The sequence below is a fragment of the Marmota marmota genome, unplaced genomic scaffold, assembly GCF_001458135.2.
Source record: "Marmota marmota marmota unplaced genomic scaffold, marMar, whole genome shotgun sequence".
In the NCBI taxonomy this organism is placed as follows: domain Eukaryota; kingdom Metazoa; phylum Chordata; class Mammalia; order Rodentia; family Sciuridae; genus Marmota; species Marmota marmota.
Window position 1 is genome coordinate 19,103,429 of NW_026000242.1, and position 24,311 is coordinate 19,127,739.

General features: G+C 38.3%; 1 protein-coding gene across 5 annotated transcripts in view; it reads left to right on the forward strand.

The window, feature by feature from the left end:
* Positions 1 to 24,311, forward strand: part of Pdgfd (platelet derived growth factor D) — a 231,506-nt gene that overhangs the window by 152,474 nt on the left and 54,721 nt on the right. For all 5 annotated transcript variants that reach the window (XM_048795791.1, XM_048795790.1, XM_048795792.1 and 2 more), the window contains exon 3: positions 929 to 1,109. In XM_048795791.1, the coding sequence (XP_048651748.1) occupies positions 929 to 1,109 (181 nt within the window). The remainder of the gene's footprint in view (positions 1 to 928; positions 1,110 to 24,311) is intronic.

The window sequence follows — 24,311 nt, forward strand, 5'->3', positions numbered from 1 at the left end:
GAGAAAGGCAAGCTCAGGAGTGAGATAGTGATGACCAGAACTGAAAGTCAGATAGTTCAGCCAAATAAGCAGAGTGTTTCAAGATCTCAGGGCTCTGGAAATAAAACAAATGACCACTAGAAGATGGAAACTGTATCACTGAAGATATCCTACTGTGATAGGATTGTATAGAGGAACTTCAAGGATTGAATGGTCACATGGGATAATTAAACAGGCCTTGGCTATTTTCCTTCATCCTGGATCCCAAGTTTCTCTGCCCAGTGCTCAAGGTGAGCCCAGGGTCCTCAGTTCACACCGTTTAACCAGCCAGACTGGTCCAGTATGAGTCGCACGTACGTTTCCCCAAAGTTAAATGCTTTCCCTTATGACAAATGTCACACTTTATGATGTGATCCTCCCATAATATGGTTTCCATGAAGAGAATAGAACAAATTGTGCCCATATTTGTTTATTTTCTGCAATGAGAATACTGATTTTATAAGCTACATATATATCAATCATGTCCTCAAGGAAGAACTGAATTTGTTAAATTAATTTAAACAGTAAATTTGTTTTAAAGACTTATAAAATAAACATTTGGGCAGATAATTTGAGCTACACCTAAAATATACAAACAGTTACAGTTGTTAGTTTTTCTAAGAAATCTCTCTAAGATAGATGCTCAGAAATAGCCCATTTGGATTATTGGTGATCTGAAAACAGTAACTGAATGCATGTACAGATTTTCTTAGACTAGATCACCAAAGTTTGAGTTTGGAAAACCTCATCCCTACCCAGCTTTCCTTTTAACAATTCTGTAGGTACGCTAGTCATCTCAATTGGTAGATAACAATAAATCACTTTTGTTGGTTTTAATTTCTCAGTGTAATTATAAATTTCAAAATCTACTTTAATCAAAACATTTTTATTCATGTCAAACTGATCCTAGGTACGATTTTGTGGAAGTCGAAGATGTATCTGAAACCAGTACCGTTATTAGAGGCCGATGGTGTGGACACAAGGAAGTTCCTCCAAGGATAACATCAAGAACAAACCAAATTAAAATAACATTCAAGTCTGATGACTACTTTGTGGCAAAACCTGGATTCAGGATTTATTATTCTTTTGTGGTAAGTAGCTAAACCACCCTATGATTAAAAGCAGACACTGGTTTCATGAAGGATAGAGATCATTTTCTGAGATTAAATACAGTGGTGTGAGGGTGAACGAACTTTATTAATTCCTTATGTTGTGTTTTGTTCCTATCCTGTGGTCAAAATTCTAAAGGATTTTTTGTAATGAATGCCATTTTGGATCTAGTACATAAATATTTAGGCCGAGCATTTTGAAAGAAAGCATAGTAAATTAAAAAAAGTAAAATTATAGTGAAGTGAGGTACAGTTAAAAAAGAAGGTATGTGAGCCTTGGACAGGTTTTAAGAATTAAAACTAAAGAAAATATTTCCCCTTTTTGTTTGAAAAGTTGACCATAAATTTCATCACAGTAAAAGAAAAAAAAAAAAAAAAAAGGTCCTGATGATTTTAGTTTAAGTGACAACCCAGATTTGGGAAGAGTCCATGATATAATCACAGAGCCTCAGGGTTGACACATGTCTGCAAGATCATGAGATCACACAGGACCTGAAAGTCTAAGCCTGGTTGACTACACTCAATTTTACTTAAAACACTCAGCAGCCCTTTTCAGGACCACTTCTTGTGTGGAGGTCAGTACAGACATGGATTGGGGGAAGGTTTTGACTGTTAGAACATGTTCAGCCTCATGTTTAGCCAACATGTTCACAACAGTTAATTCTACTTGTTAGGTCACTCAAAAGCATGTATTTTTATCCATTCATTCATTTGGTATCAAGAAAAGATGCCAAAATAGAACACAGTACTATAAATGGCATCAATATGTTGGATTTTTTCCTCTTAAGAATTAAATTTAGGGCTGGGGATGTGGCTCAAGCTGTAGTGCGCTCGCCTGGCATGCACGGGGCACTGGGTTCAATCCTCAGCACCACATAAAAATAAAAGATGTTGTGTCCACTGAAAACTAAAAAATAAATATTTAAAAAAAGAATTAAATTTAGAATAGGAAAATTGCTACTGTTGTAATCTTAAAGTCTCTTGCATGATGGTGAGCTATGAAACACTATGTGAGTTCCACATCAGAACATTGTAAATGAAAAAATAGCATGTGGCACCTCTTCCAGTTTTAATTCGAAAATAATCCATCAAGCATGATTTACATTATTGCAGAATCATGCAATGCTGCTCAGCATTAAAATTTAAGTGTCAACGCTTGGTTTCTACATTTCTTTCCCTTTTAATGTGTTCAGTGATGTGTCTGTTCTCAGTTGCTCATGGAAAAAGCAGGCTTGGCATGTTAGAATGATGATCGATGGGCTTCATGAAAAGACCTTTATGTCCCACAAAGTATGAAGCACTAGTATGAAGCACCATCAGTACTAACGTATGTGCTTTCTGTGATGCTTGGCTTATGACTAAGCTAAATGTCAATTAGAAACACGTTGACTCTAACACAACATCTTTAAGGCAATACCACTCCTTTTATGGAGAGCAGTACAAACATGGGCTAGGGGAGGAATGAATGTTCTTGCTTTTGGTGTCTAAGGTTATGGTGAGAACTTATCACTAATTTCCCCAGCCAGCATTAACTGGAATATTGGAGAGGCTCTGTAGTTTGGATGGAAATTGTTCAAGGTCACTTTCCTCAGACATTTGCTTCCACCCATACATTGAATTGTGCTGTAACTAAATGGCAATAGTTAGAACATTTTTGTGTGTTTTCCTATTGGTCTCTTGGTCTGCTCCACAGAGATACATGTGTTTCCCCCTCCTACTAGGCTTCTGGCACCAAATATGGTCAATTTGGCCTAACGTGTTTGGCCACTGATCCCAAGAGGCAAAAATCATCTTCTGATACATAGAGACCTTGGGCATGTGGCTTTTTGATACAACTCTTCTGTTTGATTCTTCATGGATAGGCACAGATTATATCACATATGTCTTGACCTCTGTTTTGGGAAAAATATTTTTTTTATTTCATGTTAATATTTTACTTGAAGAAACTTTAAAAGCAGGGTTTATAGATTCAATAACCAAAGCTCAAAACTGAAAGTGGATGAGAGATAAATTAATAGTAAGGCAGTGAAATTAGAAATGGCAAGCCCTCATCAAATGCATTTAAATGATGGTTTTTAGAATGCTAAACATCTTCAGAACTGGACACAGCTTCTTGGTAACCCTACTTTAAAGAATGGTGGGTACTAGGAAAATTTGAGCAAGGCCAAGTTCCCTTGGGAAATGGCAAGTAGCGGTAAGGAGAGGTCAAGATCATCTCTCTTCTAATCTCCCTTTCCACTTCCTTGCCTCCTCTTCCTTCCATGCATCTGTGTTTTTCCCACCTCAGTAACTGTCCAAGTGCATAGGGGCTTCTGAGGATGTATGCAACAGGTGCCCAGGAACTCAAGCTCTACTGCCCTTCAATAAAGTCTGTATGGTCTGTGACCAATGCTTTTAAAACAACCCAGTATACAGTTTTAGTCAATTTTTCACCCTAGCAAACCATGGGAAACTAATGGATAACATTAAGATGACTTATTTTTGGTTGAGAATGATTCCTATATTCCAACTTTGTTTGATGTATTTGAAATTAAGTCTTTTACCTTTTTCAGAAAGTAGAAATAGACTTGTCATAGTCTCCTCCCAGAGCTGTACTATAAAGCATACTTAAGATTAAAAGCAGAGGTCACCAGCTACTAATGGTATGATACTGAACCACTTTCTTACCATTTAAACACTTTTTAAAATTGGAATTGGTATGAGATTTTAAAAAAGATAGAAATAATTAGCACAGTACCTAGAATACAGTTAGTGCTCAATAAATGTAATCATGATCCTACCCTTACCATTACTAATTATGTGCACATATATGCATATGTGTTTATATGTACGTAAATATTTGCATGTTTATATATGTGTCTGTGAATGTGTGTATATGTTTTCACATAAACACACTTGTACATATCTACATGTATGCAGATCTGAGTACATAATTAGTAATGAGGATCATACATTATGTGTATATACATATATAGATAAATGGCAATGAACTTTCTGAGGGTAGGAGAAATATCTTATTCTCATGTGGATTCTACACAGTGGCTATACTAGATTATGTGTGTGGATTGACACTTTCCTGAGAAAATATGATTCATAAGAACTGCCTAATTTCATTTTCTCTCCTGTTCAGCCTTCTTTTCTAATTTCACTTCACTGAGAAGAGTAGATGGCTTCAGAATGCATAATTAAGCAGAATAGGTAATGTTATAAAACACTTGCTTGATGTAATTATCTAAATATATTAGGATTTTCCACTATAAATCCAGTTGGTTGGGGAAATAAAAGAATCATTGCACAGTCTTTTCTTTTTGAGGATGACTAAGTGTGTTATTGGAAAGGTGTCCAATTATAATGCGACTGTGGGTACTGTGCAGAGAGTGAACAGACATGATTATGAACTTCAGCTCTGCTTCTTACTGGTTTGGTTTTCTCATCTACAAATGGGGATAATGCTATCTGACATTAGATAGTTGTGAGAATTAAATTAGATAACTTTTATAAATGACTCTTCCTGGAATTTAGTAATTACTCATTGCTGTTATAGTCATCGTTATTATTGGTATAATTAACATATCAGGTGACAGGTAAGCTTAGAAGTCCTATTCTAATCTCCTAGTTATTGGTATGTTTAAGTGTGTGTTTGTGTTTGTGTGTGTGTGTGTGTGTATGTATGTGTGCCCTGTGATAATAATTCACTTTCCTCATCCATGGCAGAAACATTGAACATTGTAACAAGCATGAAAACTTCATTTTGCAATCCAGCGTGCCTATGTATATGGGCATGTATGCATTTAATAAGGAAGTACTTTTTAAAATTCAAAAATAAGCCAATGGAAAGCTATTCAAAAGTTTTCATTTTATTAAGTCTAGTTTATTTCATAAGTTGTAGTTTGCTAATATTCATTGTTAATACTTTCTAAAAGAAAAATGCAGTTTTACCAGGCCAGTTACTTAAATGTCTCTGCAGTGAATTAATTAAGTAGTGCAGTTAAGATTTCCATTGAGGCCAGGCACAGTAGCACATTCCTGTAATCCCAGAGGCTTAGGAGGCTGAGGCAGGAGAATCACGAGTTTGAGGCCTCAGCAACTTTGCAAGACCCTGTCTCAAAATAAAGTATAAAAAGGGCTGGGGTTGTGGATGTGGCTCAGTAGAATAGTGTCCCCAGGTTTAGTTCCCAGTACAAAAATTTTAAAAATTCCATTGAGAATAAAATTCAAGTGAATGATGATCTTGCACAAATATGATTATTTAAAGTAGAAAAAGAATAAAAAGGAGAAGATGGAAAAGAAGAAAATGAGAAGATGGAGGAGGAAGAATAGGAAAACCTAGGAGTTGAACAAGAGTGATTATAATAACTTTTACAGATTCTAATTTTTTCTCACCTAAAACTCAACAGTTAGTGAAACAAAAACAAATTCATCAACAACAAAATAAAAGTATGCAACTCATGCTCATTCTAAGTTAAATCCTTTTTTAAAAAAAAATAGCTAGAGATTAAAGGAATTCCTCAACTGCAAAAATGTGTGCAAATTCCATCTTGATTTGCAGAGCCAGATAAAAATGTTCTGAAAATCCACAGGTGTTCTGGCCACTTCAGCCAGGAGTGTATGTAGAGCCTGGAACTGTCAAGGCATAGGTGGTGATGCCCACAGCAGATTCTGCTTATCTCCATTCTGACCCCTCAGTTGTCTCCTACTGGAGGTGTTGGAGCCACAAGAGCCACGACATTGTTTCATAAATGCCCACCAGAAGCCAGACCAGGCATATCCAAGGCCCTGGAGATACAGCATGGAGGAAGATAGGCAGAGTCACTGCCCTCAGGAACTCTCATGACAGTGAGAGGAAACAGACACTAAACTGAAGCAGGGAAATAAGCACATTAGTGAAACAGATTATTTGAAGTTCAATAAAGGCAGATAAAAGAGAGCAACTTGATGAGTGACTGGAAAGGATCCCCCTCCAGCCAGGGGTCAAGGAACATCAATGGGTATAAACTTGCAACTGAAATATCAAAGGAGGCAACCATGGGAAGCTGTAGGGAAAGAAGAGCAAGCACTGAAACAGAAAAGGCTGCAACAACAGCAGAAGGCATCTTTTCTTTGGTTCCTAAGTGGTTCCCTTGGCACCTTGTCATGCAGGCAGTTAGAAGGAAGTAAACAGAAGAGAGGGAAACAGAACTATAGCTAACTCCTCCCTCAGGTAAGAGTAAGGAGGAGTGTTTCACCTCCTTATCTCAGTTCAACCTATTTTACATATCAAGTAACTTTTTCAGTACTTGGCTGGGATAAGATAGCTAAAGCCAAAAGGTCAGCTAAGGTCAGATGCTAGATATAAGACACAGCACACTCAGTCTTATTAATAAGACACTTAACAATGTACTGAAATAAATTAAACCAGGGAAGTGGTCAGAGTCAGACAGGAGGACCACAGACCACAAGGGCCAAATTTCTGCTCAAGCCGCAGAGTGGTTGTTGCAGAGGGCTGGCAAGGCTGGGAGCTTCGTGGATACGGGCCGAAGCACGTTTCCTTATGAAGAGAGTTTCATTGTTGCAGCATTTTATGGGCAAGGGTAGGAAAGAGTTCTTATTTAATATTTCAATAATAGTCTTACATTTCACCATTTTGATGAACTAGTGTTCTGTTGGGGATGGTTGAGTGAATCGGTTATTTTAATAGATTCCTCTCCTAAAACATACATAATCAGAACTGTAGTAAAGTTCATGGGAGAGTAAAGAGAAAAATTTAATATAATCCTTGAGCAAAGGATAATTCGACAAAGACATACCTAGGTCTATAAACAAATGGTAATGGGTAAAGAGAATGAAGGGATAATTGGGCTCTTGAAGGGGAAGGCAGCAGCAGAGGAGGAAGTGTTGAGAGAATGAGAAGAGATCTAGGCTCAGTGGCACATTCCTGCAATCCCAGTGGCTCGAATCCCTGAGGCACGAGGATCGCAAGTTCAAAGCCAGTCTTAGCAATTTAGCGAGACTGTCTGCAATTTAGTAAGACCCTGACTCAAAATAAAATATAAAAATTGGGCTGGGGATGTGGCTTAGTGATTAAGCGCCCTGAGATTCAATCCTTGGTGAGAGAGAGGGAGGGGGGAGAGGGAGAGGGGGAGAGAGGGAGGGAGGGAGAGAGGGAGGGAGGGAGAGAGAGAGAGAATGGAAAGAGAAAAAAATTAGGTGGAGCAAGATCTAAAATCTCAGGGTAATATTGCTTGGCCTTGCCTCATCATTCATTTGTTTCAATGTATTATTAAACAGAATTTTTACTGAGCACCTATTATGTGCTATACCTTAAGATAAGTACTGGGTAGAGAGTAGTGAAAAACAAACAGACTAAGTTCCTGCCTTTGTATAACTTATAACTACAGACCTGATACTACTAATAATAAACATTTTATAAAAGAATAATAATAGAATCTAACATTTTGGATTACTGTGAGGACTAAATACATGAGGCATTGTATGTAAAGTGTTTAATGCAGTGCCTCATATGCCATAAATAACCTACTGCTATTAAGCCATGAATTACGTATTCCTAGGAAGACTGGCTTAGGAAAAATGTAGAATTTAGAACTTCAGCATTGTAGAGATCTATGCCTGTGCCAACTCTTTCACTTCACAAGTGAAGCAATGAATACAGGTTAGATAATTTTACAAATTAGTAAGCACACAGTTTAGATGGTTGCCTGTGGTCACAGAGATCATACATAAGTGCTACCCCTGAGATACAAAAGCTGTGGATGTACTTCAGATAAAAATAAATATATCCCCACGTGTGCACAAAATTTTAGGGAGCCCTGAATCTAATCCATGTCTCATGGATCCACAGATGCTGTTCAACCCCCCCACACACACACATTTTGCCTCTGTATTATCTGAATTTGGGAATGTTTTCTTGCATGGTGATCAGTCCTTTTGTTTGAAATAATACTTTACTGCTGTAATTAATTTTCCTCATAAACTCCATTTGTTAATCACATGAGCAAACGACTCCCCCAGGTACTGAGTAAACACATTTCCAGCTTTGAGAGGGATGCTGTGTAATGACACTTGGAAAGTCCAGTATCCTGTTTATCTAGTATTTAATTATATGGACATGTTACAAGTAAACTTTCATCCTTGAAAACCAGAAAGATGTAGTTATTTTAAATGACCATACTTCTTTATATACAGAGAACCTTTTCTCTGTAACTGTGCCTTTGGTGTATTGTTATTTTGAAAGATGAAGAAAATGAGAAAAATGAAGATAAAAGCTACTCAACTACATTAGAAAATGACTTGCATATTTAAGACACACTTAAGACAGAGCAGTATTTCTTTGTGAAAAAGTGTTGACAGGAATCTCAGTTAAAAAACAACTCCACCTAATATTTTCTTATAAATTTAACCAATATCTCTGAAAACTCACCGTGTATAAGAAGAAAGAAATGATAGTCCTATGGGGGAGAAAGGTGCACAATTATAAGACAGCGTGAGTAGCTATGATAAAATGCTTACAGAATATTCCCAGCACACAGGAAGAGGAGTAATTACCTTCATAAAAATGGGGATTATTGAGCTGAGCCAGGGAGGGGAGAGCATTCCAGGAAGAGTGTGTTGCTTTAATGAGGGCAAAAAAGAAGAAAAAAGGAAGTGTTTCAGAATACCCTGAGGAGTCTATTCAAAGTGTTGCTGGAGTAGCTAACCACTTACCATCTGCCCGTAGAAAAGAGATACAGGAAGCCAAAAGGACATCAAGATGATGGTTTTTAATCTATGGGTTTCAAGGAATGCCAAAGTTCAGGACTCCCTGGTAAAACTACAACTGAGACTGTCTGGAATAAAAAGTCCAAGTGGGAATGTACTAACTGTGATACAAATTCAGACCCAAGGATATTTGTAAAGGCTCTGAGGTCAATAAAAGATGGGTACACACACTACTCCCACTACGGAGGAAACCACTGGTTTGGTCGCAAATGGTGATAGACAGTCACAAACAGGAAGGAGGTCTGACAAGGCAGGTAGATGCCCAGCACAGGTGAGATTAGCAGGTGGACTCAGGAAGTGGAGGAGAGTGAGGCGACCCTTCCCAGTGGTCAGTGCCAAAAGTAGGCCGCCCAAGAGGACGATGTGGAAGTGGTGGGCTTCGGGAAAGGGAGGGAAATGGAAGAAGTGGTGAAGGGAAGAGATACTTAAAGAGACAAAAATGATGGTTGATGTCTCCATACCTGTGGGTGGAAGCGGTGATATGGAAAGAAAGGTTTCCTCTATGGAAGAGCAAATGGCTATGTAAACCCAAAGGGTTCAAAACAGAGTGATTTTTACATTTTAGCTTTTCAAGCTGTTGTCTTTGGCAAAAGTCTTTAACTCAATTCTACCCACTCTGGTTCTAAGGAGACCTCACTGGGGGATCTCCCCCAGTCTGTCAGGAACTGTGGAGAGACATCAGTCTTCTCCCAGGTGGACAAAGGAATTAGAAATCAATCATGCAGATGGGACTCCTCCAGCCTTGAAAACAGCTGTCCTTAACGTTCTCTTTATCAGTGGGAATGTGACAGATTAAGCTGACCTCCATTCAAGAGTGTTGCTTTCACCTGTAAGAAAATTGAGCTACAGATTCAAAGTGACTCTTCCCTTGTTTTGCAATTGAAAATTGGAGCCAGACAGGAAAAAAAAAAAAATCAAAAAGAAAGATTGAAAGGCATGGAGCCACCTCTACAAAAGAGAACTATAGGAATAAATAATCAAGTAATCATGGCTTCTTGCCTGGGTCCTGCTAATCGCTTCCTGATTGTTCTGCCTAGCTTTCATCTCCCCTACCTTCAATCCATCCTGTGCATGGTTGCCAGCTAAAGTAGAGCAGTGATGACATTATTTTCCAAGTGAAAGATCAAATCATGAACCACTCCAGTTTCCCACAGAGAACTCTCCGGATACTTTGCTCTGTTACTCAAAGCAGAGCCTTCCGTGTTCTGTCCTTAACCTAGCATTCCAGCTGCAATTCTCCTTTCTGTGTTTATTTTTTCAGTCTAGACAAATGGCCTTGTTCCCTGATGTTCCACCACCTCATGACTTCCCACCTGTCGTTCCAGGCAGTTAAATTTCCCATATATATTTCTACAAATATTCAAGCCCTTCTTTACCTGTCAAAGTCACATTCATGTCAGAAACATTGCTTGTCCTTAGCTCCTCAACCACATAAACTCTTCTGTTAAGTACCCAGCTTGCTATTCTTTATCAACATATGGACTTTCAAAGAAAAAAATAATATACACATAGCCCAAATACATTTTGAAGATATGTAGAAAAAGAAAAGAAGAAATAGAAAAAAATGAAGGCACCTGCATTTCTCATCATTCAAACAGAACCATCATGAATACGTCGGCACATTTCTCTCCAGTCTTTTCAACCCATAAAAGCCCATGAGTATGTCTCACTGCCTCTCTCTCAGTGAGGGCTCTTTGAGGGTCAGGGGTGGCTTACTCCTACAGGGTCTACCATGGGGCATTGCTCTGAACAGGGTTACCATGTTTGAGTTGAATCAACATGCATTCATTGAGTAGCTAAGATTCATCTAAGAGTTTGGAGTAAAAGCAATAAAAAACCAATCTTCAATGATGTATAAAGAGAAAAATCCTAATAAACCGTGGACCAGGTTTGCAGGAACCTGAAAGTCTTGCTGCCTGTCTCATGTTGCTTTGCTCCAGAACTAATTGGATATTGTAGGAGGTGGAGGGGAGAGGTGGCATAAGAGGGAGGATGAGGAGCAGCAGATATCAGTCAGAAGAACTGTGAAGTGGAAATGTCACCCTAACCAAGCATTATGATGGTAAAATCTGTCTCCACAACCTGTGCACCTCAAGGAGACATGCAGGCAGGTACATCAAGAACAACCTGGCCTTACCTCAGGCTGTGCCAGTGTGACATCAGAGCAGACACGATTCAGGTCCTTTGTGGACATGGCATTGAGCCAACCTTCTTCATGAACAGCATTCGCAATCCGGAAAGACTCAGGGATTCTGAACAATTATGAAAGGTCTCTGGAGTCCTCAAAGTCTACCATTCCAGAGGGTTTTGCTGAACCCTCAAGAGCTTTCCATAATTTTAATGAACTCCAATGACGTTCATTTTATTTTTTTGAGATTTTTGTGTACAGGGTAGATAATGTATGAGTCAGAAGTACTAATGACCTGGGACCTGTTGTTTCCACTGCCCAAGCTGCTGTTTCTCCATATGTAAGATGTAGTGGATTCACCTGCATCATAAGGCTGCTAGAGGATCATTTGTAAATTCCATGTGTTTGGTAGGGAGTCTGGACAAAAGAGAGAGCTAGTATTACTGCTTTCATTAAATGTCTTTGGAGTGTTAGAATCAAATTGTATCTGTTTTAGTTCAGACTACAATTAAAGTGCCATAAAGCCAATGACTTAAAATGACAAAATTTATTTCTCACAGTTCTGGAGACAAGAAATATAGGTCAAAGTACTGGTATTGTTCTGGTGAGAGCCCCCTTCAGGGTTGTAATTTGCCTTCTTCTTGTATCTTCACACGACACTGTGAGAGAGTTTCCCATCTTTTCTAAGAGCACTAACCTATTAATGAGGGATCCATGTCCTGACTTAACTCCCCAACATACCATCTCCCAGCATATCACAGTGAGGATTAGGGTATCATTGTATGAACATGAGCAGGGGTGGGGAATGAGAGGTGGAGGGGCATGGGAATAGAGACAGTACCATATCCAAGTTTCCTTAAGAGGTCATGGGACCAGATAAACACAGGGAAGACCCTTAGAGTAGGATTTTACCCAAGAGCAGCTATGCAGTGTCAACCTGCTTTGCAGTTGAGCAACACACAATCCTGAGGCAGTGTGAGAAGGACCAGAAACCAAAATAAAGCTCCATTCAGCTATGCTACATTAAATGTGCCTTCCATTGGTGAATTCTTTTTGAACTGTTAATGAAAATAATCCTGAAATAGACCTTTAAGATTAAGATTCCAATTTTAAAGTAGCTTTGGATTTGAAAAGTTCCTTGATGTCATAGCTCTAGAAAGGCTTTCACTCCCCATATAATTCTTCAAAACATTGTGCAAATATGTGCAAATAGCACTTAATATGTTCTTTTGGCTCCAAAACTAGACAGGTCTCTGAAGTGAGTAGTTGTTTAAGGCCACAAGTACTCCATGTGATTTTCTGGCATTTTTTTATTGCTGAAATGCTAAAACCAGGTATTTGTACAAGAAAATAAAGGACACTAAAACCCCTACAATTTTAATCTCTACAATAAACATCTCTATAACAGGTAAAAAATGGAATATGAATAATTAATTGAGAATGATTTCATTTAGCTTTGATAGATCACCAAGCTTGGGAAGAGATATTTAACTATTACGAAGTAAAACTATGAATACAGAGACCTAACCAAGAAATTATTTCTGAAAGAATATCAGAGTTATAAACGCAGAGATCTGATTTAAAATTTCAGGCCAGTACCTCCTTTTGATTTAATGTTACAATTAGTATAAACAACTGTGAATGATTCCATTTTCTTCTGAGCCTTTTGTAAGAATGGCCCTTGTGTAACAAAAACTTATGTGCTATGCATCAATATTGAAATAAGATGGTATTGCTGAGGCCAGTTGCCAGCAGAATGGCAAAACAGATTCACTTTCATGGCCCCAAGTTCCTCTTGCCATTATGTACAGATCTGTGTGGCTCCCATTCCATCCTCATCAAATGCCTGAAAGATGTCTCCTTGCAAATAAAAATTACTAGCAGACCTTGCATGTAGACTAGGCTGTACGTTGATTTTCTAATTAATTCAGTCACTTATTCTGCAAACATTTTTTTGTGGTCTCAGCTGCTGCATTTTTTGTGCTCAGCTTTGTGGTTCCACCCTAGTCCTGGGGTTGCTGATAAGCAATGAAACCTGCCCCACTTCCAGACAGTCAGGTGAGGCAGAAGTGGGATAAGTCATAGCTGTAATACAAACTGAGGGGTTTCCTAAGAGGGGAGAAAAGAGAAAGTAATTGTGTCCCAAGGAAAGAGAAGGTGGTCAGGAAATGATTAACAGAGAAAGCAGTAGCTGACCCAAGGAAGAGGTGGGGCATCCTTCAGTCTAAGCCCAGAGAACAAAAATGAGTCACTGGCTGATAACAGTTTAAAGCCTTACCCATCCCAAGTTATTTGCATTTAAAAGCAATAAAGCCTAAAAGCTAAAGGGAAGAAAGTTGGCCAAAGGCGGTTCAGGCTTAAACTATTGAGTATAATTCAGCCAGCAGAAATCATCACAATTCTGTGAGAATGATCTGTAACCTATTTAATATCATCTAATATTTTTTTTTCTTTCTTAAATATAGATACCCAAGACTGAGCCTAGATTTACTGAATCACTATATTTTATGAAAAACTTAATTTTAAAAATAAGTCTAAAGTTGATTCTGATGTCCTAGCCCATTAAGAATTATTTTCCTTGATAGACATTTCTAAAGCAGAAAAGAGCCTGAAAATTCATCGCCTTGTCTGATGCTACTATCTCCAAGTTCACATGGTCTTCATTTACTGCTTCCAACGCATGGAGCTCACTGGACTTGCTTTCTGGCATGAGTTTTATCATTAGACACTTCAGAGACAATTACATGATTTAGTACAGGGCACAAGTTAGTTCCTTGGTACATGTCCTACTTGAATTCATGTTTTGGTTCAGAAGCCTTTTGGAAAAAAATCTGTGAACATTTCTAAAATACCTGCTATGTACCAAGCACACAATAGAATTAAAGTAAGTGAGATATGGAGAAGCACTTTGTAAACTGTAAATGCTCCTTTATTAGTCAGCTTTTCATTGCTATTAAAATATCTAAGAAGAACAACTTAGAGTAGGAAAAGTTTATTTTGGGCCTATAGATCCAGAGGTTGGGTTCATGGTCAGCAGACTCAGTTGCTCTGGGCCTGGGACAGGCAGAAGGTCATGGGGAAAGGGTAGGGTAGAGAAAAGCTGCTTCCCATAGCAGCTGGAAAGCAAAGAAAGAGAGTAAGGAGCCAGAACAAGATAGAGTCCAAGGGCATGCCCCCAGTCACCTACTTTCTCCAGTCATACCTACCTGCCTGCAGTTACCACCCAGTAGTTTATTCAAACTATTAATCCATTAAATGGATTAATCCACATTACAGCTCCCATAATCTGATCATTTCATCTTTGAACATTTCTATATTAATACAGGAGCTTTTAGGGAAGACTTTAAAGGTCCAAATCATAATAACCCCACGTATTTTTGAGATATCACTGCAAATTATGGGAGTATTTCTGAAATATCCCTTCTGAAATCCCAGTGTTTCTCTCTTGAGTTCACACTTTTACATTAATTTAAACATATTTAAGTCCCATTAAAAGAGATCTCGTGATTCTTCCTCTTAATTCCATACCATCTACAAATCAAACAGCATTCTGGTTCACACGTGTTATTAGTTAATTGTCTGTGTAGAGCTATCATATACCCCAGTCATCCACTTTGAAGGACAATATTTGTGTTCTGTTATGTTCACAAAAAAGAAAACAAAGCTGCCCATTGCCTTAAAAACATATTCTTCCCTTCGGAAACTGGATTTCATTTTCAGGACACCATCTTACCTACCTTCAATTGAGAGAAAAGTTATTCGTTTTCACTATTATAAAGAGGTTTACTTGCAGAGAAAAACACACCACAGGCTGCCTGTTTTCTCAGCTGTCTGCAGAAGGAATGAGGACTTCTGTGCTGAGGGGGCCTGGTGAGGAGCTACAGCAGTGCTACCCCTGCCTCTCCCCTGCTGTGGGCTGGTGTGAGCTGGTTTTTCCAAGCAGCAGTACAGTGTCAGCCTTCTTTTCCCCTCTTCTAATAATTTCATAATTTCTGCTTTAATGGCTCCTCATCCCATTCCAGTTTGGATGACGCATGCCTTATCTTATTATTTGGACTGGTGGCCTTAGCAACATATTTTTAAAGGAAAGAAAAACATCTCCATACAAAACAAATACCATTATTTTCAAAAAACATAAGTAATCGGGGGTCCTTCTCATCCTCCCCTCCTTTTATAGGTGAAGAAGGGTCATTCTAAACACACATGGTATATTTTAAACAAAATTGAATAAAGAAATATGTGTAGTACTTGATTTATCTGTTTACACTCATATACTGTAACTATTAAAAGTGGGTTTAAAGTGACTGATTCAATAAATAACTATGCACACCTACTTTAGGCTCAGAAGAGAGAAATTCAGGGACCTAGCCCACTTTCCAAGGAGAGTTAAGACATTACTTAACAGTAGTAATGGTTAGGATGGGGACAGGTTATGAAAGAAGTGTGGGGAAATGCCATTTAGTCACTCACTGGGGTGAACAGAATTCACTTCACTGAAGGAGGTGGCAGTACTTCAGGAGAAGGGAGTGCTGCTTCATGGGACTTTGACATCCCACCACCATTAGTCTCTATCCCATCTGCTATGATTTGGGCAGTGGAAGACAACTTGGCAATGAGGCCACAGGCAATTGTCTTTTCTATTACTGTTGGAAAAGTGCTGAGATTTTTCTTCATCAGTGAGTAACTTTTTACTTCCTTAATGTGTTTTCTCAATAAGCACTTTTTCTCCCTTTTCTTCTATTGTTCTGGATATGACGACCATAATCCCTTCTCCGGAAAATAACCAAGAATCTGCTCCTGCCTTGTTTCTCTGCCTACAGGAGTGCCCTTCTGCTCCTTTTAACCACAGCAGCCCAAGGATGTTTCTCAGGCTCAATCCCAGCAAGTGCCCTTCAACTCCTTAAACCCTTCAGTGGCTCTCCATTGGATGTGATGAAATCCAAACACTAGCATGGTAGCAGAGTATTCTCTGATTTATTCCTGTCAGCTCTTTAGCTCTTTTTCCCTAGCCCAACCTTTACCTGTCTCCAACCATATGTGCATCACGTGTTTCCAAGAATACGTGTGGGCTATTCACAGGCTTTGCAAATTATGTTACTTTCTTTGCTTAGAAGAGTCTCCATAAACAATCTGGAATTTGCATCTAGGCTGTGCTACTTACTAACTTAAGAGCCTTGAGCTATCCTAGTCTGAGTCTTGCCGTAGTTAAACTGCAAAAAAAAAAAAAAAAAAAAAAAAAGAGTGACCAACAGAGTCCTTAAGACCAGACAGAGATAATATGTCCTGGTACAGAGGTGAACAGATCACAGGTGTGCAGGATTATCACCTACTTCTGATCTTTTAAAATTCTTTCCAAGCCTCACCTCTTAAGTTGGGGCCTCTTCTGAAGCCCCGATTAGAAGTGACTACCTCCTCCTCTGTATACCACACATGCATTCTTCTACTAAGCATCTGTAGTAATTTATGATACTTACTTGTTAGTTAGTTTTAACCCTCAAATTCCACAAGGCTCCTCTCTTACTCGTTTCCATCTTCCTAGCCTCTGATGAAGATCCTTGCACAGAATTGACACTCAATACTATGCATATTGGTCAAACAAAGGAATTGTTGTCAACAGACTTACGTAGACATTTGTTTTGATATTGGCTGTTCAGGGAAGCCAGACAGACAAAAACTGGAAACAAGAATTTTCCATTTTAAAAAATCCCCGTGTTGCAGCTCAGAACACTGAAAACACCCCCAAAATGAAAGTGTTAGACACATGTGTGCCACTAAGTAGTGACCTCTAGGTAAATGGTTTTTCTCACTAGTATCAATAAGTATTGACATTTACACCATCTCACATTACCTCCCATCATTCTGTCACATAATTAGATGTGAACCTGCCATTATCAGCACATTCTTGATAAGTAGGTATGGGATGTCTCCTGTTGGGGAAGCAATGTATTTACTTATCTGTACCTCCTGTTGAGTTTTCACAAAACTGATCTTCAAAATCTTGTTCCCTAATGTCTTGTGGCCAGGATATTGACTGCTTTTGTCTTCTGCAAGGAACCCTAATTCATCCTTCTGACAACTACATTCTCCATAGAACCTTGGAGAGGTAAAATAGGAAGAGCAAAAGGGAGAGGGAGGTAAGTGGCTCCTCCTCCCCTCTGCCCTTTGCTCTATCAGTGGTCTTAACCAGTGATGATTTCATACCTCCTTGGCCCAAGATATTGGGAAATATCTGGAAACATTTTTTTGATCATAACAACTAGGGAGAAGGGTATCTAGTCAGGAATGCTAGTCAATATTCTCCACTGCTCAGGACATCCCATCCACCGGCCATCAAAGAATTTTCCAGCCGAAGTACTGAGTTTGAGAAGCCTTGCTCTAAGCCATTTGTACATGTTTAACTGCCCAAAGTTAACCTTGTGATTTCCTGGAGTATTTTAGACACAGAGGCTTTAGGGTAAATACAAACAAAAATGGACACAATTCACTTAAACAGGAGGGAAGGAACAGGATTATGTAATGTAGGAGAAATTTAATGAAAGTCTGTGCAAACCACGATACCTCTCTACAAGAGGGTCATTCTTTTACCCTATTTTAGGACTCACTATAAGCATGCTGTATGCTATGTAATCATGCCATGAATATTCCCAAAGTGAGCAATGTGAAATTGATATAATTAATTATGTCAAATTATAATATAGTTGATATGGTGTGTGTTCCATATTACATGAAAAGAGTCCTTTTGCTGATATTGCAAATGTGAAGTAAGAAACAGCTCTATAGTAGGAAAATTCCTAGTTTGGTTTAAAAGGATCATATACATGAGATTAAATGTTAACATTTATACAAGGATAATGTCCTAGGTTCTTGTTTAGGGGCAATTGTTTGAAATTTACAATGAATTCTCACTTAGCTAAGTGTTTTATTTTATGAGCTCTGTGTGTTTGTGTATGTATAAACTATGTGTGATCTAAAATTATTTTAAATAATTAAGCAGCTATTTTCAATGTACAGGGCCTCAAATATTTCTTTATAAGCATTGCTTTTAATTCCTTTCTCACAAATTGTCATGTAAGATAAAATTAGTATTAGTAAGTGCCCGTAAAGCAAAATAATTGTTTCAATAAAATATAGAGAAATTTCATATTTATGAGTGGTTCAATGAGAAGATTTCTAATGCAGAATTTATAGCAATAAAGAGAATACAGCAGTTTCTTTCTGGTGTCTTATCAGCTCTCAAGGGCAAGAGTTTGGAATTGGATGTATACATTCTAAGATGCATCAAAAAATGGGTTAAAATATTTACTGCTTTTATTGCCTTTTCCTTTGAGCAGTTACCTTAGCAGAATTCATGATACTAAAATATAAATACGGTTGGTAGGCAAAAAAAAATAGATTTACAAACTTTTTGAAAAATAAAAGCAAAAAAAAAAAGATTGAAATGATGAACGTAAAATCAAAGCTATGCCATGAATTATGTTCACAATAGAAGACAGATGCTCAGTTAAAATGCAGAACACTCCTAAAGGCAGAAATGGGACGCTCTAGTGAGTCATTCATTATACTCTCCATCACAGCAGTGGGCAGATTTCTTTCCACAGGTATATCTTTGAATACTTTGTCCACTCTTGTGTGAAATGACTTATAGGATGGCTTTTCCACTGCTTCCATTGTGAGGCCATTCCACAATTTAATAGATATCACTATTGGGAAAACTTTGTAGATACAGAGCCTACATTTTCTCTATTCAATTTCATGCCCTGACTTCCAGTTACCCCCCCAGGGAGCCTTGCTAACAATTCTTTCCCTTTTTGTGAGGCATTTTGAATTCCTGGAAATTTGTATCATATCTCCTAAGTCACTTTCTGAAGAATGTTGCATGTACTGTACATCAAGTCCTTAATTCTTTAGTCAATGAACAATATATTTTGTTTTCATAATCTTGTCTCATAAGTCATTTCCTAGCCTGTTGATCAATCCACTCTTCTTTAAATTCTCTCAGGTTTGCCAACATCTTATATTAAAGTACTTGTGAAATGATTTGGTAATGTGATTCCCATCTTATCAATGCACTGCACAGATAACAATTGATTCCTTCTTTCAGACTAGAGTGCTTTTTTTTGGGGGGGGGGGCACCTTGGAGGTTTCTCAACATTTTCCTCATAGCTTTTCTTCACATGCTATATTTTAGAGAATAACTTTCTCTTTTGAAATTTCAGGTAAAAATTAACATTTCTAGATTTAATGATACCAAGAAGTCAAAACAACTTTGTATTAAAACTTATTTACTTCCCACCATAGTATATTGATATATTGTAACAGCCATTTTGCATCTATTATTGATACTTAGAGAAGTAGTTTTGCTAACTTCTGTGTTCTCCCAACTCTTCATTTTTTCTAATGTAATATCAATATCTGCATGTAAAAAAATATCTAAAATACTCCACTAATCTGCCCCCACAAAGACCTGTGTATGGACAAGTTATTGAAGTCACTGAAGGACCTTTGTCAGGCAAGTAATTCACCACACATGAAGTGAATAGTGTGCATAGATGACACAGATACATTCCCTTTTTTCTTCAAATTGATTAGTCATGATCATCTGTCAGGAAAACTTTTAAATTCCTTTCTTTATTTTTAAACATAAATATTTTCTCTCTTCTAAGATGACCCTTTGTTTCCATAACTTTCATGTTTTAAAGTTCCCCGTCTCCAGAATTGATGTTATTGCCAAAACCACCATTGTTTTGTCTGAGAATTTTATTTCTACTAAAATCTATATTTTAATCTAAAATGTGGGTAATGAATAAGTCTTTTAAAATTTTGAGCCTGTTAGCAGAGATGAGTCTACAGGAATCATGGCAGTATCTTAAATGTCAATACTAAAAAAACCCTGGAGGAGAAACTCAGAAATATAGAGAAAATATTCTTTTCACGCAGCCTTTAAATAATTGAATTATTCATCTGCTACCTGACCTGATTAACATTCTTGTTAGAATGATACCGCAACAGTTTACCAAGAAGAGAAACACCTTTGAGATAAAACTAAATGTTAACTGTGGTTTTGCTGTGAGAATGTGGCTTCACAGAACCTTTAGTTGTCACACATTTAGTAATGTGTAAGAATAGAAATAATATTAAACCTTAAGCCTACCTTAACTTCAAAATGAGTTAAAAACCTGGAAATATAGGCTTTACTTTACTAATTAAATTTTCAGCTGATAGATAGTGGATCAGTATTAAGAATTTGAGGAGGACAAGTATCACATCACATCCTAGAAGCCCTTCATCCTTCAAGTCTTTATTGAGCCTAGTATGGGCTGCCATGGAAGCTGGAAGTTAATGAGAAAGCAAAAAAGTTTCTGTTACTTTGGGAACAGAGAAGAGGGAGCAGCCACATTAGATCTAATGATGCTTTCGAAGGACATTCAATTTCATCTGTGTTCTAAATGACAAAGTGGGGTTAGCTGAATGGGAAAGAGTTGGAAGAACCTTGCAAGTAAAGGCAATCACCTACAAAGGCTGAAAAGAACTGATAAAGCATGAAATAATTCTGAAAGCCAGGGGTATGAATAACTGGCTAGAAAGATGTTAAAGAGGAAGATGACTGAGATTATGAATTAATGTATTTATCAAAGGACTGCAAGCTCTTCAGAACCTCTGAGACATTTGGAGCTTGGAAGTTGTACAGATGGCTTTTTGCTCTCTATTTTGATTTTGCACTTGAAGGCCAGTGGAGAACAGATTGCAGTGGGGCAAAAATGAATGAAGATTGCTTAGAAGGTTATCATAGCAATCCAGAGTTGGAACAAACTGGAATCAGAGTGCAAGTTTAAAGACATAGTTTTGAAAGATTGAGATAGTGTAATCATAAGGATTTAGTGGCTAATTTGAGAGTATTTCAACATGATTTCTGGTATAAGATGCACTATTAGGTGAAGGGGATGTTATTTTTCTAGGAAAGGAAACACAGGTTTTGTGGGGAGATTGACAAGTAACATTTTGGACATCTTGAATCTGAGGAGCTTATGGGGCATCCGATGGGAAGTAGCCAGATATAATTTGGCAGAATGATTTGATTCTCAGCAAAGATTCTCTGGCCTGGAATATGGAGTCAGATATTATTCATGTATTAATAATTACAGATGTCAGAGAATTCATTGAGTTTACTCAGATGCCAAGCCTTGAGCTTCAGAATCATGAGAAACATTGACATTTGAGGAGATATTAAAAAGAGAGAATACAGGGGCTGGGGCTGGGGCTGAGAGGCAGAGTGCTCGCCTGGCATGCGTGAGGCACTGGGTTCAATCCTCAGCACCACATAAAATAAAATAAAGTTATAAAAAAAAGAGAGAATACAGAGAAGAAATAGAGAAAGAAACAACAGAACATCAGAGCATGTTATCACAAAAGGCAAGGAAGGATTATTAAGAAAAGAGTCGGCAGTGACATTACATAGGAGAAAAAGGTCAGGAATAGCAATGGCTCGAAAAGAGTCATTGGGTTTGGCAATTCAGAAGCTATTGAAAATATGAAAAAAAGTCTTCTATATATATGACTGGGAGAGAATACCTGTAAAGAGTGAATCAACATGGGGCTGGGGATGTGGCTCAAGTGGTAGCGCGCTCGCCTGGCATGCGTGCGGCCCGGGTTCGATCCTTAGCACCGCATACAAACAAAGATGTTGTGTCCACCGAAAGCTAAAAAATAAATATTAAAAAATTCTCTCTAAAAAAAAAAAAAGAGTGAATCAACAAGAGTAAAGTATTTCAAGATGCTTGTGTGTAAAACACACTGATACACAGAAATGATACTGAGAGAAGAGATTAAAATTGAAGAAATGTTTTTCAAGATGCTAGAGACAAACTTTCTGTAAGTTGCCAGGGGAAAACAAACAAGAAAGGTTAAAGATACAGGAGAAAGAAAAGCAACACAGTGTGCTGTGTAATTTTTCTCCAGTAGAAATCCAGATAAAGGAGTCCAGATGTTGATTGGATTACTGTAGCCTTTTGCAGGGTGGATACCACTGTTACAGCTAGGTGGTAAGGGAGTATTTATAAGAGAGGGCTTGAAGCGATGGATTGTGAGATCTCTAAGATTAATAGAAAGCTGCTAACTGGGAATATAAGGGGATTAAGTGTCTGGACAGCTCAATGAGGCTGAAGAGAAAAGGTGTGGCAGAGAATTCAAGAGCAAGCAAGGACATGGAAGGCATAATCACAGAATACCCTGAGCTTCTAAGATCTCAGACTAGGAGGGAGTTGCTGCAATGGTATACATAGGAAACTACATAGAGTTGAAAGAGTCAAAGGACTACAAACTAGAAGTATTCCTCTGTGCTAATTACATGGTCTCTGACACTATCCAGGTTGGTGGCAATAAGAGTTGGAGATGAATACAGGAATGCAGATGCCAAGTGTTATGATTTGAATGTGAAGAGCCCCCAAAGAGACTTTGTCCCCAGTGTAGCAGTATCCGTTGGTGGGGTCCTTGCAAAGTGATTGGATCATGAGGTCCATCAATGGATTAATCCTTGGAGGGAGTCATCATCTGAATGGACTCTTGGGAGATGGTGGAAAGTGTAGGAAGTGGGATCTAAAGGAAGTGGGTCTTTGAGGGTACATTTCAGGGACTATATCTTATCCCTGGCCCCTTCTCTGTTTGCCAGCTGCCATGAGCTGAGCTGCTTTCCTCTGCCATGCCTGTCTGCCCTGGTGTTCTGTCTCATCTCAGACTCAGAGCAGTGGAGCCAGCTGACCATGGACTGAAACCATTTCCTCCTTTAGCTTGTTCTTGTCGAGTATTTTGGTCACAGAGATGAAATGCTGACTAACATCATGGTCCTTAGTGGATATGAGGAAGTAACTCAGTAGAGGCAATAATACAGAAGGCAAAAGCAGAGAATAATAGATGAGAGGCCTGAGTTTCAGAGGGAGACTATATATATATATATGCATTTGCCTGTATGTGCCTGCGATATCTTTAGAGGAATACATAAGAAAAAGATAATGCTGACTGCCTCTGAGTGGCAGTCCACTCATAACTTTTAGATTTGGGGCCTTATGAATATATTGTACTAAAAATTTCAGAGGTTTCCCATAATGGAGCTGGGAGAGAGGCACTCCACACCCACGTTTCCCTGCTTGCAGAGGGTTCAGGGAAGAGCTCTGACTCGACGGGCCTACAAGGGAGCACCAGTCTCCTGAGGGAAGTGAAGCCTTGCTTACAGCAGAGAAGGATGAGCTCTCAGTGCTGGCTTCTAGGGTGTCGGGGTTATGTGCGCAATGATTTCAGGGTCTAGAGGGCATCGCGAAGGAAGCGGTAGCCTCTCAGAAGTAAGATTGTGCTTATTGTGCCCCATTTTAAAATTAATCTACTTAATAGAGTTTAGACTGAAAACACTCAAGCACTGTCAGAAATCCAATTGAAAGTTTCTCTTTTATTTTTGAAGAGAATATAGAGTCCAGGATAAAACAGCTCCCAAAAGCAATATTCTTTACCATTTACAATAAATCATCAGCTTCTGATTTCATCAGTAAACTAAGAAGTTGGCAGAAGATAATGCAGTGTTCTCTTGAGAGCAGAGATCCTCGTTCCCTTATATTCTTATCTTCTATAAAAGTTTATGGTGTTTTGTTGGTGGTGTTGCTCTTAAAAAGATAGTATCTTCCACTCTCCACATAGGGTTATTGGGGATGTTTTTCTTTTTTATTTATCCTGATAAAATCTAATATATGCATTGGCTGAAGATAACTGCAGTACTTGACTAGATCTATCTGAGGAAGAAAAGAGCAAATATTAATGGAGCCACAGAAAACATCAAATATCAAGCTTCCCTAAACCAATATCATTTGACACTTGACTTAATATAATCTTGTATTGCATTGAACTCTCTTTCTTCCCTCCTTGCTTATTCTGTCCTTCATTCTCTCTTCCATAACTCAACAGGAAGCATCTTAAATAGAGCCAAGGATACAGTGATTCTAATTAGATGGTTTTTATCTGACCTAAGTCATTTTTGGCTTTTCTGTGTTAAATATCACTATGCATTTCTCTCCCTACATCATTAAGGGACACAAAAAGGGTCACCAGCCTTTCCTTCTTCTCCTTGAGGATAAGTGAGTGCCGAAGGAAGGAACACTCGGTACTGTAATTTGCTGTATCAAGGTCTAGGACAGGGAACCTGAGAGCAGCCACTACTTCCTATCTTCCTTTTCCTCCCCTGACCTGGATAGACAGAGGCTGTTGAAGTGTCAGGGTTTTCCATTTTGCTTAGCACAGGTGTTCTTATTACTAAAGGATGC